The 14,459-nt window shown below is 35.6% G+C and overlaps 1 protein-coding gene across 1 annotated transcript in view; it reads right to left on the reverse strand.

Moving 5' to 3' along the window:
• The window catches only part of GRB14 (growth factor receptor bound protein 14), a 56,959-nt gene that overhangs the window by 10,434 nt on the left and 32,066 nt on the right, over window positions 1-14,459 (reverse strand). The window contains 8 exon segments of the mRNA XM_030454287.1: window positions 2,123-2,203; window positions 2,784-2,879; window positions 3,066-3,176; window positions 4,189-4,326; window positions 10,805-10,877; window positions 11,936-11,938; window positions 12,779-12,818; window positions 12,821-12,898. Coding sequence (XP_030310147.1) covers window positions 2,123-2,203; window positions 2,784-2,879; window positions 3,066-3,176; window positions 4,189-4,326; window positions 10,805-10,877; window positions 11,936-11,938; window positions 12,779-12,818; window positions 12,821-12,898 — 620 coding nt within the window.

Consider the following 14,459-nt stretch of genomic DNA (forward strand, 5'->3'; position numbering starts at 1 on the left):
TAAAAGTGAGCTTCTGAGAAAACAGTGCTTTGTAAGTGATGTTTCAAGTATGTGCAGCATTTCTCATCAGAGCCAAACTAATTTTACCCTAGAGAGCATCTGTACTTGCAGTATGATGCTGCAAAGCTCAATTTTAGAGTCTGGCACAACAGATCACCTTTCTGCATTACTGCAATGGATGATAAATACATTGCTTTACCATAAATTCTTTTTATGTTTTTAACTATAACTGGCCCCTTGCACGTGAAAACAAGACTGCAAATTGCTATTAAGTTGTCTAAGTAACAAAAAAAAATAAAATATAAAACTCTGATATATAGCCATCAGATTAACAAACACTTGAAATATTTTGCTATGAAGATGTCATAAATGTATATCTAAGAAAACTTTATGTAAGTTTTCTATATCCACTTTCCGTCTAAGTGTACCATTTTAAGAACTGAAAACAGTCAGAAGATAGAGAAGATAGAGTTTAACTTCTATTTTAATACATTGCTTCTAACTTCTATCACAGATTCAACAGCTGCCAGATCTGTTATTACAAAAATGCTTGCTTTTTCCCTCCCAGTGAAGTTCAAGTTCATAACAGTAGTACAAAAAGCATTTGACAAAGTCTTAAAACTCACCAAAATATGTCTCAGAAATCAAGGTTTACAAAATCAAGTTTAATACAGATTGTGATGGTTCAAATGTTGCCAGGCACCAGAATATCAAATAATTAAAAGAACATTCTATCACTGAGTAAGTTAAAGTACTATCTGGAAACACAAGAGGCCCAGATTCCTGTAGGGTTGTCAAACCTTCCCAGTCCAAAACCAAAGCAACCCTGTTCCAGAGTTCCTATTTGGAACTATAAATGGATGACAGGAATTCTGTAATTCACTATAGTTCTTGACACTGTAATCCAGGTCTGCCTGGGTAACTGTAAGCTGTGAAGAACTTTGCAAAAGTAAAATAAACAAGAGCAAAATAAGACAAAATGTTGGGTACTCTTTTTAGCTCACACGGTTGTGTGTTTTTGAGGAATGTGAAGCACAGAAGTGGTTCCCCTGTGAAGCAGGTTCCATAGCCTGTGCACTTAATTCCCAAGTTTATCCAATTTGTTTAATTGATGAATTATACACAAGTAGCAAAACAGTGCTGTGCTTATTGCTGGTTGTAAACTCTGCCTGTGTTAGAAGCTACGTGAGCTAAAATGCCCACAACAGTGTATGAGAGAATCAGTAATGGCTCCCAGATCTGTTATAAAAGCAGCAGCTGCCTATTTTAACAGCTTCACTTAACAGAAAGTGAAAACACAGCCAGTATTAAACAGAGCTTTGAAGCCATGCTTTTTAGCAATATCACTGAAAACTATTTTTGTGAATACCTATAATAGCAAATGTATGCTTTACACATTTTAACAGCAACACCTATAGCAAGAGCTCAAAAAAATCCACCATAAAATCACTCTCACAAGTTCTGACAAGTAATTTTTACCCCATTTAATCAACAAAACACACAACAGTGATATTAATCATCCACAAAAAAGTCTGACATCAAATGAATCATAAAGAACTGGGATAACAAAAAAATACTAACGAATTCAAATCCAAACTACCTGACTGAGGAGATGGACACAGCATCTAGTATAGTCTGTTGTTCCTCCAAAACCCAGTTCTATCAAATTTTGGTGTTCCTCTGAAGTCCAGCCAGTATTACACCAGCTGAAATTAAACTAAATTACTTAATATTTTATATTTTTAAAAAGGAAATATTGCTCTCTACTGAAAAGGATGTTATAGTTTATTAATAATTTGCAGCATGTGTAACCTTAAACACTTTGCTTCTTTTTAAATGCATTTATAGGTCTGCTGCTCTGTCTTCAAAATCCTCTTTCTATTCTTTTTGATAGAGATAATAAGACAATGATCTCCCAAAATATTGGAGATCTGACTAAAGGAAAAAGCCTGCTAACTGGTCTGAACTCTAGTCAATCCTGACGGCCCTGAATTTTTCAGCAAGCATTCATACAATCAAATAGTTGCAGCATCAGGTCAGTCCTATAACTGACACAAGTTACTGAAAAATAGCATGATGGCAGAAACAGTGTACTTATTCATAGAGCTACAGTGGGACATACCATAGGTGTTACATTCAAAGGGCTGCAGCCACTTCTACCTTGATATGGTTGCATGTAATTCTGATACAGCTGCATCCCATACTAAAACCAGAAAATAACATGGTTAGCATTTTCAGTTATAAAACTTAACTAAGTAAATTTGTGCTCCAGATGTAATAGATAACCCATGCCTTCCCTTACCACTAAAAAGCAGGGACAAACACGGTTAGGACAAGGTAATGCAAAACAATTGTCATCGTTGCTGCCTTTATAAACGTGCTCTCTGCATTAACTACTAGCCACTTAATACACACAATATGTTGTCACAAACAGGTACATTTAAAAAATATATTAAAGTTATCCTTCTGTGCATTCTTGTAGCATTGGTCCACATTACTCAATGATCTTGATGAACTTATGATTGTTAGATATAAGCATATGCCTAATGTTAAGTTCAGTATTTGCAGGACTGATGCTTCAATGAATCATCCCATCCCCTACAATGATTCCACAATAATTTGATCTGTTTGTTGGGATAAAGAAAAGAAGCTTTCAGAATACAAAATCCTACAAATTCCCTATTGCATGGGAACCTAGAATTATGCTACTTTTCTACTGCACAGTATCAAAGTTTCAAATAGTAAACGGTAAGCAAGAAGCTAACTCCACCCAGAAAAATTACCTTAAGCAACCTAATTGCTGTAATCCAACAGGTCCTACTTTGTTCATCATCTGCACAGAGCTGTTTCAGGTCTCTGGCTCCTCCTGATTTGTTAGGCTAGAAGGCCACAGCACATTTTTTTAGCATTAATGCATATCTTGAAGATAATACCTGTTGAAATAAAAGCCACTAATTCTCCTATTTTATAATAGCTGAATTTTGTTTTCAAAAACCTTAAAGAAACTTAAGCTTACCTAAAAACTGTGGCTTGCTTTAATATGTATCAGAATATTAAGCTTGTACCTTAAAGCAGAATCCATAGTTTGTTGGTGCTCCAGAAATCTTTTTGCCTGTCAAAGACATGTACATATCACTATTGCTGAATTCACAGAAAAACTGAAGATGCCTGGGCTCCTAAAAAGAAGAGCAATGTAATACAGTTAGACAACTTTTAGCCAGCCTCTCCCAGTAAGAAATGCAGAAGAGTATAGTTGTTACTCTGTTCCAAAACAGTCTTACATACTACAGTTTTAACTGTGACATCATGAAATCTATAAAGAGACAACTCAACATTCATTTTATGATGCAGAGACACCTTAAACTAGTAAAATAGTTTATTCTTCTAGAGAGAAGGAAAAATAACAGTACCAGTGATACCAGTTTTGGGAAATCATCCACTAAAATCATGCCACAATATTAGAATAGGAGTTAAATTTTGAGAGCGGTATGCCTTTCAAACATCAAAATAAAATATACTTTCATAATGTGAAAAAAAAACCCACATTGTAATTCTTACTGTCCCTTACTATTTCTAACCACTATCTCTATCCTCTGAGGCTGATTAAGTCAAAGAAGCAAACAAAAGAAAGTTGCTGAAGGATACAAAACCAGCTCAACAAATAATCTGGCCGTTGACACAGAAAATCTAGAACAAGAAAAAACATTGTTTGAAGTGCTTCACATAAAATGGTGTCTCAACTCCACTGTATTCTGTTTAACAAAATCAGGTTTAAAGTGACCAGTGAAAAAAATATGAGAACTCTCAAAAGCTTTCCTTTTAAGTACTTTACACGCAGGTTTTTGTTTATTTTATAAAATGAACTATCTCCACCTTTCAGTGCATCTACTTAAGAATATTAACTACAGTTTGAAAATTCATTTTAAAAGGACACTGTTAACTGACTGGAAAAATATTAAACAGAACGAAGCAAAGTCGTTAGGCAAGAAACTACTACTGTTCCTAAGACAGTATTTTCCCAATTTTGTATTTCAATATTTTTTCATATTTTATTTATAATAAATAGATCTTCTATTCTTTTTGTCTCTGTGCATTGGAATTCAAATTTTGTGAATATAACAACAAATGATAAATACATGCACCTTTGCTCTAGCTTCACAGTTCTCTTCTTTTTTAATCTTCTCTTACCTTAGAGGTACCTTTAGTGGAAAAATAAAGGCCTGATCTTCTCAACAAAAAGTACAATTTTTTCCATGATTTCTTTCCCTGCTCCTTTGCATGCAAATAACCATGAATCTCAGGATACGTGCTGGAGCTTAGGAACATCTGAAAAAAAATACAAGATTGCATTTTTCTTTTCATCTGAAACTAGCTTTCTGTTTCAATACTATACTCAGACAGGACTGAGGGGAATAAACCCTTGGCAAATCCACTATCACACCACAGTAGTTCAGTTATGATTGCATCTAGTTTCATTCAGAGGATCTCTGATTTAAGGCATATACTATGTCACACACCTCCAAGGTATGCTATGCATTACGTATTTCTATGGAACATAAGGTTTGACATGAGGGCATTAGTTACGCAATACGTTGTCTTGAGTATAAAAAAGGTGCAGGAAGTTCTGATCCCATGCCTCAGTAGCCTGAGAACTGTAAATCAATGCTACCAAAAGAAGGAAAAAAAAAAAAAGCCATCCCTCCCACCACCCTCTTCGTGTGTTACAAACCAGGTAAGGGAACTGACCTGAGTTAAATTCAGCAAACAAATATGAAAATCTGAATCAAAAAAACCATCCAGGTCAGGCAGACAGTACATTTTCAACGGGAGGGAACATAGGTCTCAGGACCTGGAATGGTGCTTTAAAAATATGACCTCCAGGAGTTGAACTAAAACCAGGAGAGGCTGGGCCAGCCACCTAGACATTTCCTGATGTGCTCAACGTTACGTGGCAGATAGTACTAAAAAAAAGCTGCATTAGGAGGAAGAAGACTTAAAACTCCAAGAGATCAGCCATTTTGCCTCCAGCACTGCAGGAAACAGGTTCACATCCTACCAAGCCATAGGAAAAAGATGATGATGTAGACAGAGGAATTAACTAATGCACTGAGTATGGCTAACTGATGCACTGCCTCTGCTCAGGGTATTCAGTGACTTCTCTTTAGCCATTTCAACCAGACACTGTAAGAGTGCACACAGCTGTTATCTTCCAAAGACCAAGTATGGTTTCACTTAGTCTGCAAAAGTACCCACTAAAAGCTGGTACCTGTGCTAACTTTATTCTAATTCCATGTAATGCATTTGTTTTTACGACTTGTCTTCCAGTAAAACTACTGAAAACTGTCACTCACATCTAAACAGACTAAGCTCAAATTCTTCAGCTTCTAGATATGCAAAGGGACCTGTGGTGTTACTAAGCTCTTCAGGGAAACTTGGCCAAGACTGACCTGCAGAATCATTAATACTATCTAGGCCCATATCATAGGGAAAAAGAGATTTTCCTGGTTGGTATCTGCAGCTTCCAGTGCTGCATTTTCTTCCTGTCCACTGCCACTTCCAGAAAATCTGATTTGAGAACATGAAGCAGACAGACTAGTCAGTATCAAACTGCAGCAAAATAATTAAGTAAACATGATTATGGAAGTACACCAAGTTCTTTGGCCACTAAATAAAGCAGTCCAACAAAGCTACACAACGTTGGTTTCACTTGCATTGTTTTCCTACCTTGTAGTCAGATACATGACTGTACCATCTGCAGACTGTCTTGAGCTAATAAAATTCAGCTGGTGTGAATGCAGTAGCACGGGCAGGCACCATTTGACAGGAGGGTGCCCTGGCACACAACTGGGAATGCATTATGAATAGCTGCACTGCTAATCTGAACAGCTAAATTACAGTAAGACTATGTACACCTATCCACATGTGCTGCTGTCACACAGCTCCTATAAATGCAGTTTAAGCTATTTCAGTGACACTTAAGCAGACAAGTAGGTTCTGGTAGGTGTTCCAGCCTGTTAATCTTCCTATTTGCCACCTATTAACAGGTTCACTGAAGGTGAAGATAAAGGATGCATTGAAAAAGTATTTTTACTCCATAAACAAATCAAATAGAAAGCTTTAGGATAATCTAAAGAGTCAACGTATGTAAAGCCAAACGAGCGTATTTTTAGGCTTTAGTTTCTTTACTGAAGATGAAAGGAAGGGATGGCTCCCAGCCTGCATAAGTATCTTCCCTGGGATTTCTGCCACAAGAGCTTCAAACCTGTCATGAAAAATGCTTTTCTTACTCAGCAGGCAAAGTGGAGGAGCAATTCAAAGCTCAGCTTCAACAGCCACTGTTGTACCCATGCTATCAATTAAAATAAAGTAGCCATAATGCTGAGAAAAAAGGCAATCCTGGATCTTTTTCTAAGACAGCTGAGGACTGTGTTAGAAAATGTAACATGAACAAGCTGTAGTCAAAACCACTAACTGTCACAAGGAAAGAGCAGTAAAAATATTTCAGAGTGAGAACTGACTGTAACAAAAACCTAAAATGAAACATAGTAGAAAAGTTAACTTCCTCGGAGTTTTTTGTTGAGGTTTGGTTTTGGTTGAGTTTTCTTTGTTGTTTTGCTTTAGTGCCTTTTTAATGGAAGTACATGCAAGTTTATTTAAAGGAGGGATAGATCTCTGTTGCTGCAGATAAGAGGTAATCAAAATAGGGCAAAAATAAGAAAAATCAGTAAAGTCTTAATATGCAAAGAAGAAGTGGGGAGAATCACATCATGATATGCTGAAGACAAGGATTGCTGGTCCTGATGCAGAAATAAGATTGCACCCTCTCCCCCACATTGAGAAATATCTAATGTGGCATGTAGGGTGGTGTCAAATGTTACAATGTCCTTCAGATACTAGTATCTGTCAGCAGTAAGGACTCAATTCTGATTTTTATAGATGTAAACCCAAGCAGTTTAACAAAACCAAAGCAAATAAATGTCTTTTATTTAAAAAAAAAAAATCAAACTCCAAAACCAAATCAATCATCAAGTGAAAAAAATAACAGAAAAAACCCATTGTACTGTCTTGGATTACTGTAATAATAAAAAAACCCAAAATACTAAATGTCACTGAGTACAATAAAGATTGAGAGCTGCACTCCTAACTATACTACTTACCTGTCTGCACCTTCACCTTCTTCAATGAAAGAATGAGTGCAGGAGCAGAGACAACTACATTTGCTGAGGTGGAAGCTTCTTAAGCACTTCCACATTATTTCTGAGATCTAAAAAAGCCATAATTTTCCTAAGACACTGTGAATCAAATTTGAACTTGATGACTTGTATCTTCTGTGCTGTAATGACAGCTCACCATTGCTACTGGGAATGAACAGAATTTTCACCTGAATCTTCTGAGAAATCTTGGGGGCACCAAGTAATTCCAGTGAAGCACCAAAACTGATTCTTAGTCCTGCCTCCTGTAGATTTCAGTCAATCTAAGGGATTTCAACTAGGAGAAAGTCTAGCAAAACCTAGAGCAGACAATGGGAAAAAGCAACAGACAGACTAGAACACATCTAATGGATTGACAAAGAGACTGAAGTTCAGTGCTTGCAGATTTCAGCATAAAGACTGGAAGAGAGTCAAATGAGGAACTGGCCATGGAAAGACAAATTTGATGTGGCAGAGAGATTAGAGAAATGAAAGGCTGAATGTTAGATCTGTGTAGGAACAAATAAGAAGACAGGGACAAGAGATGGTAACGGGGGAAGGGAAAAAGGAAAAGTCTCTATGAGCAATTCTAACTTAGGCACAATTATGAGTGTTTGTCTTGGCAGTATTCTAACTTAAATTTTGCATATATAGCATTCCGGTTTTTATGTTTATTTAGGAAAGGAATATGCTCCCCTTTTTTTAATATGCTCCACATCAGGTACAAGTTTTTTAATTGCTCTGGAAGATGTCTTGGACATGTGCTATCTACAATAGCTTTTTAAATGTATTCACATTATGTGAAAAATACGAGAAAGAAGCAGCCAAATTGTTCAAGACTTTGTACTCTGAACTTCAAGCCTACCTACAGAACCTAAATATTAACTGTATGTATTAAACAATGAAGAAGAAGAAGGAATAGGCTTATTCTTAAATCAAGACCAGAAAAAAAGCATAATTACCCAAGTAATTTCAGCCTTCTATTTTGAAAATGCTAATGTTAAATTTTAAAACACTGACTGACATACTGCACAGTGAAAAAAAATTCTGCTACAAACATGATTAAACACAATTAAAATTACAACAATTATAAAATTAATTACAAAATCAGAGAAATGTCATTCACAGCTTAAAAGAAAATGATAGAAACCTAGGATAAAATTTTGATCCTTCAAAGTAATTTTTAAAATAATTATTTATTTCATTGCAGCTAAGGTTTCACCAACTAACTCAGAAAGATTCAATAATCTCAACGCTCTCCATGCTGTGCCATTAACTGGAAATGCTATCATGAATAAGAATACAAAAGGATCTAGTATATACATGAATTCATTTAATGTAAGTATTGCTCCAACAAGCAGACTATGTTTTAAAGAAGCCATAAACCCCATTTAAAATTAACAACTGTTAATTAGATCGAGTTAAATTGCTTCCCACATTTGGAAGTTGCTAGTCCTCAAAAGACAAACATCACAACCAAAATCTGAAAAAAACCCATAATTTTTCATTACTATGTGGAGAAGCCTCAGATTAAAATCTTCATATTAAATTCATTTTTGACATGTTTTAAAGCATGCAACTAAAAGCAAGTTCCAAATGATCCATACTGCCTACCACTACCCACGTGCATACAGTGTTGTGTTCTCAGAGCAGCCATTCTCTAGTCCCTGAAGTGACACACTTCTTCTCGGCTACAGATCTTCAGGGTAGAGATTAAAGCTTTCCATTGGCATACATGTATCACATGTCAAACCTATCCATTTTACTCAGAACATCCTAAATGGGTAGGAGACTGGTTAACTTTTGTTGTTGCTGTGTTTGAGGCTATTTAAATGCTCTGATTTAAAGTCATCAGCCAAAATACTCACTCTTTCACTTTCAACAAAAGTCAAGAAAAGCATACTTGAAAAACATTTTACTTGCTTACAGTTCAACCCACAAAAAGCTATAAAAGTATCAGAAGTGATTTTTTTATCACTTGTAAGCACTGACATGCTGAAACTAATGTCTCTCTTGATACTTGACCAAGCACATCACAAATAATAATGCAAGCCCATTAACTTGTCTTAATGAAAGTTTCTAGAGAAATAGTGACACACTGTAGACAATTTATCCGACAGCTTCTACTCAAACGTGCACAACGGCTGCACAAAGCACAGAAGTACTCTCTCCTTTGTGACTGTTAAGTTCTATTCTACAAAGTAAATTAAACAATACAACATAAAATAGCAACACAGCAGAGTTTCTAACAGATTTTTCAAGCTACCAAAATTGCAACTCTATATTATTAGAATGATTCTTAATCTTCCTACAGTCTCTGCACATTCTAGATAGAACAATATGGGCTTATGAAAGTTTTGTGACAGTAAAGGCAAACTGTTCCATTCTCAAAGTCTGTATTATTTTTTTCAAACTATCAAATTATATCTGCAAACAAAAAAATATTAAGTTCTATTAACACAAAGACAAGAGTTTCTAAATTAAATGTTTACAGTTGACTGCAAAATCTATTTGCTATTTAGGTAGCAAAAGTGAACAAATTTTATTAAATACACAGCATCTTTTTAAATAATATTTTTTATTTGCCTTCCGTAAAAATTAATTACAGAATCTAGCATACGTCAATTAAATTTAAATTTGAAAACATTTTTACTGCATTTGGGGTAATCTTAACCTCCTGAAATTAAATTCACTTCTATATGTACATAATCAATACAGAGAGCACTTTCAGAATTAGTTCTTTAATGTTTTTTCATTTACTGGTGGATGCCAAGGGTAGAGTTAATTATGCAAAAACTCTTTGTATTTGCTACATTAATTTTAGTTCTGCCTTAAACTATCTTGTGTTACTACAAGGCCTTTCTAATAATTTTTTTATCCCAAAACTCACACATAGGGTCATTGTCTTAGGGACCAGTGAAAGTTCTTCTATTAATTAATCTTTCTAGTGACAAGCAAACAAGAATGATGTGTATGTTTCCACCTTTATTACTCATTTTTCCCCTCTTTGAGAAGTAAGATGATGATCCCTGATACAGTCATTCCATGAAATTATTCCCATTGTAAATTACAATCTTGTGTCTGTGTAAAAGATGACTAACACTGAGTGACCTACCATATTTATTTTCCGAAGGCTACCAGCTGCCTTCAAACTAGCAAATCATACTACTCAGTCTAAATTTTCTATCACTGAGTTTAACCATTTACCTCTTTTTTCATACCAATTTGTATCACACTACCAGTTCCTCAGTATTCTACCAAGGCCTGCTATTAAGTGTATGCTGACTACTGCAGCATTCTGACCTTTTTGAGGAAACAGGGTCTTTCACCTGAAATAGCCAATAAAGGTATTTAACCATTGTTACTGAATTTTGTCTGTTGTGGCACTCCTTGATTCAGAAGGAATATGCATGTTTTCAAGAGCAGTCACATAATAATTTTCAGGAAGAAAAACATCACTTGGTTATCTCTTAAGGAAAAAAAGCTATTAGCTATGTTTGAGTTATTAAATAACTAGCAAAGGTCCAACAGTGACTAAGATCTATGTTCACACTACACAGACCATGGCAAATTCTGAAGCTATGCTTGCTCATTTTCATTCAAAGATTACATACCTGTAATATCCCAGAGTGGCTTACAGCTGCGTTGCTTTCACTTGGAAAAGATATCATATGATCTGGAAAAAAGCTCTGTAACAAAAATAATTTGTATCAAAGTGCCATAAAAATGAATATGCCACTTCCTATTTCTTCTGGACATAAAACCAAAAGTTCTCAGTGGTAGTGCAAGGCAGTGCAGATTCTTTCATCCAAAAATTTCAACCTAACATGATTCTTAAATTTGTGACAACCTAAATATCACTTGCTGAAAAACTTCAAAATTTTGAAAAAAACATCAATGATGTCCAGAAGAAGAGGGCTTCATACACCCGTGCAAGTTAAATTTCAGAACTTGGCCCTTAGTGTTGTATTTTTTAAGAGTAATTTCTCTTGCTGTTGACACAGAAGACATACCTGGGGTTTCAATACAGTAGAAAGTAGGGAGGATATAAACCAATATGCTGAAAATATATATTGTCTTCTATTGTTTTCATTACAATAGAAACCCAGTAAAATGCTTTGGAATAACTTCCATTAATAGAGAATAAGTCCTCTCAGATTTTTCTTAGTTGTCCATTTTGTATGATACTAATATGAACTAATATAAAATCTGACTACATCCATATTGTATGGTTAAGTCCACATTTAGAATGCTGGTTTCATTATCAAGGAAAGCTTGACAGGTAATTTACGGATAAGACTGGAGCTGAGGAGTTCAATATAGTCATCTACATATGAATCAGCCAAGAGTTTGGCCATTACTAACAAAGTTTTCTCAAGGGTTGAATAAGTTTGAAACTAATAATCCCTTCACCACCTAATGTCCACTGACTTCCATTTTTAATAAACCTGAACTACTGGGAGGGTTAATTCACATGAACTTGTTTCTGGTGGTACACCGGGAACCAGAGTATCAAGAAGAATGACTCAACAGGAACAGTAAGGACTCACGTTTGGCAAAGTTCAAAGCCAGTTCCATACACTGGTTATACAACACACAAACATATTTATTCTTGAAACCTCTCTACTAAGTGTAGGCCATCTCAAGCTTAGAATTTTTCACTAGTGGAGTGATATCTCCACATTAGGGGAGTACATCATTTGCCCAGAGAAAACAGATGTGAAGAAAAAAAAAAACCAAAAAACCCTCTTCTGTCTCTAAATATTTATTTTTTAAATAGGTAGATTTGAGTTCCCTTTCACTTTTCATCTTTCAAGCTCTCATGCATCTCTACTAGTTCTTGAAAGAAGCTGGCTTTATAAGAGACAGCATAAGGAGTGATCCAATACACCATTCATCTTAGCAAACAGATGCGAGTTTTCCTCCCGCTGAGCCAGGATTGCTTCCATGGCCTTTTGCCAATCAGCCCAAGGTCAGAATCTGCGTATTAACCTTTGGCAACATCCTGAGTTATGAATGGTCCTCTGCTCTCTTTCCATTCCTTAATATACACTAACTTCGGCTTCACTTCACTAACTGCTAATAGGTTATGGCTGCTCATGGCCTTTGCATCAGTTGTCATTTAGTTGCAGCTGTGAGAAGCTGCCATTGGGCAGTGATGGGCCGTAACATTTGATTTTCACTTTAACAATATAATCATCTTTGCTACAGATGCCCCTTCTCACACTGCTGAATTTTATATTTTGTTGTCACTTGAGAGGAACTTGACTGAATTTCAAATATTTATTTTGTTGTAGGTCCATGTGCAAACTTCAATAAAGGTAAACGCATGTCTGCAGCCCTCAACCATCCACCCATAAAAAAAAAAAACAAAGGAAGAACATGGATGTTTTACATCTTTAGAAAAGGGAGCAGCCAATGGGTACAAGCACTACAATATATGCCTATATGCCATTATTCTCTCCCAGTTATTCCTTTTCTATCATATCTTACTATCAGCTTTACACTCTGCCTCCCTGTGGTAACAGAAAGACTATCCTGCAGCAACATCAATTGGCACCACTTCACAGCTATAAGCTAGGACTTACAGTGGATTTTTAAAAAATTCATACTTGGCATAATTTTTCTAAAATACAATTTGTTTTCTTCTCCTATTACCCAATTTGACTGGACCTCCATCACTAATTCATGGTCCTCTATGGCTCTTCCTGTAAAAAGAAAAGAAAAACACCAAACAAACAATTAAAACCTCCCCACATAAACCTGCACCTAAGAGCCTAGTTAGAACCTGAAAACATAATAAAATATTATTAAACTAAACTAACACAAAAACATGAAAAAAGCAATCTGAACACAGTCTATTAACCAGATCAAATGTTACACCAAGTTACTACTCCATCTCAGTAGGGCCTAACCTCTGAGGTAGTCACATGTGAGGTTTTTTGGTTTTCTTTCACTGTCATGATCTACAGACCAAGTACAGGCCACTGAATTTAACGCATTCTTCATTGAATTTAACTCATTCTTGAGTTCATAAAGACAGAGATTAAAGATGCTACATGAAACTCACTTTTTGTGACTGGATCAAATTAAGCAAATAAAAATATAAAGCCATTCAGAAAACAAAAAGTCTCAAAAATACTGAAAGCAAGTGAGCATTTTAACATCTTCAGAGAGAAGGCAGCGTTTTGGAAGAGAGTGGCCTGTGAAAGATTCCGGGGTAAAGAGACAATGACAAACTGAAGCTCTTTTTTTTCCTTTCAGTTTTATATAGAGAAAGTGCTCCTCTGGGATGACATTTAAAACTCTTACATGTTTGGCATTGTGACATTTAGTAAAATACCATTTCCTCAAGAGTTACTTCTTGGAACAAAAATACGACATTCTGTATCACTCCAATGGGCTGTTAAAGATGCTAATATTTCTTTATTTTTAAGATATTACATCATTGAATATTTTACAATTGATTCAACTTACCTTCTTGAAGGAACTGAAACATTGTTTTGCTGCCCTCCAAAACACAACCCTGTAATCAATTCCCTCAATACTGCCATGAAAAAGCAGCACTTTGGATTAGCTAATTTTTTGTCTTTCAGCTTAAGAGTTTCCACCTTCCTCCTGACCATGTCTTTATTCCTACCATTTCTAACATGAGGAGCACTATGAAAAGAAATAAACTCTTTAACTATGGAAAGTAAATAACGCACATGAAAGAAGATTTAATTTTGAATTGCATGATATATCACATTTTAAATAGCATCCTCTTTAGAAACCCAATGGGAGGAGGAGGAAATTAAACCAAATAAAAAACAAAATCCATTGCCCAGTACTATTGCACAGATAGTGCTTTGTGAGCCTTTCCACACACTACCCAAAAGAAGGCAGATAATTAAATCAAAATGAAATACTGAAACATAACAATGATGTGGCTGGCCAAGGTACTATTGCCTACTCAAAGAGAAACCTAGAACACAAGTCTATTGAGCCTGCAGAAGCAAATGGAAAACTTCAACAGTCAACACAAAAAATTTCTCACTAAAAAAGGAAAAATTTCAGGATGAAGACAGCATTTTCCTGAAAAAGGAGTACTTCTATGGAAAACTGATCTATTTTCACAGCCTTTCCTGTACAGGGGAATTCCAGTGGAAGCATGGGACTCCAACACCAAGATACCAGGTAGTAGGAATGACATGACATCATTCAAATCTACGCACACCTTAGCTGCCTTCAATAATCTTAGATAAGGTGAAGAACATCCAAGAATTTATT

Source organism: Calypte anna, chromosome 7 (assembly GCF_003957555.1).
Source record: "Calypte anna isolate BGI_N300 chromosome 7, bCalAnn1_v1.p, whole genome shotgun sequence".
NCBI classification, from domain to species: domain Eukaryota; kingdom Metazoa; phylum Chordata; class Aves; order Apodiformes; family Trochilidae; genus Calypte; species Calypte anna.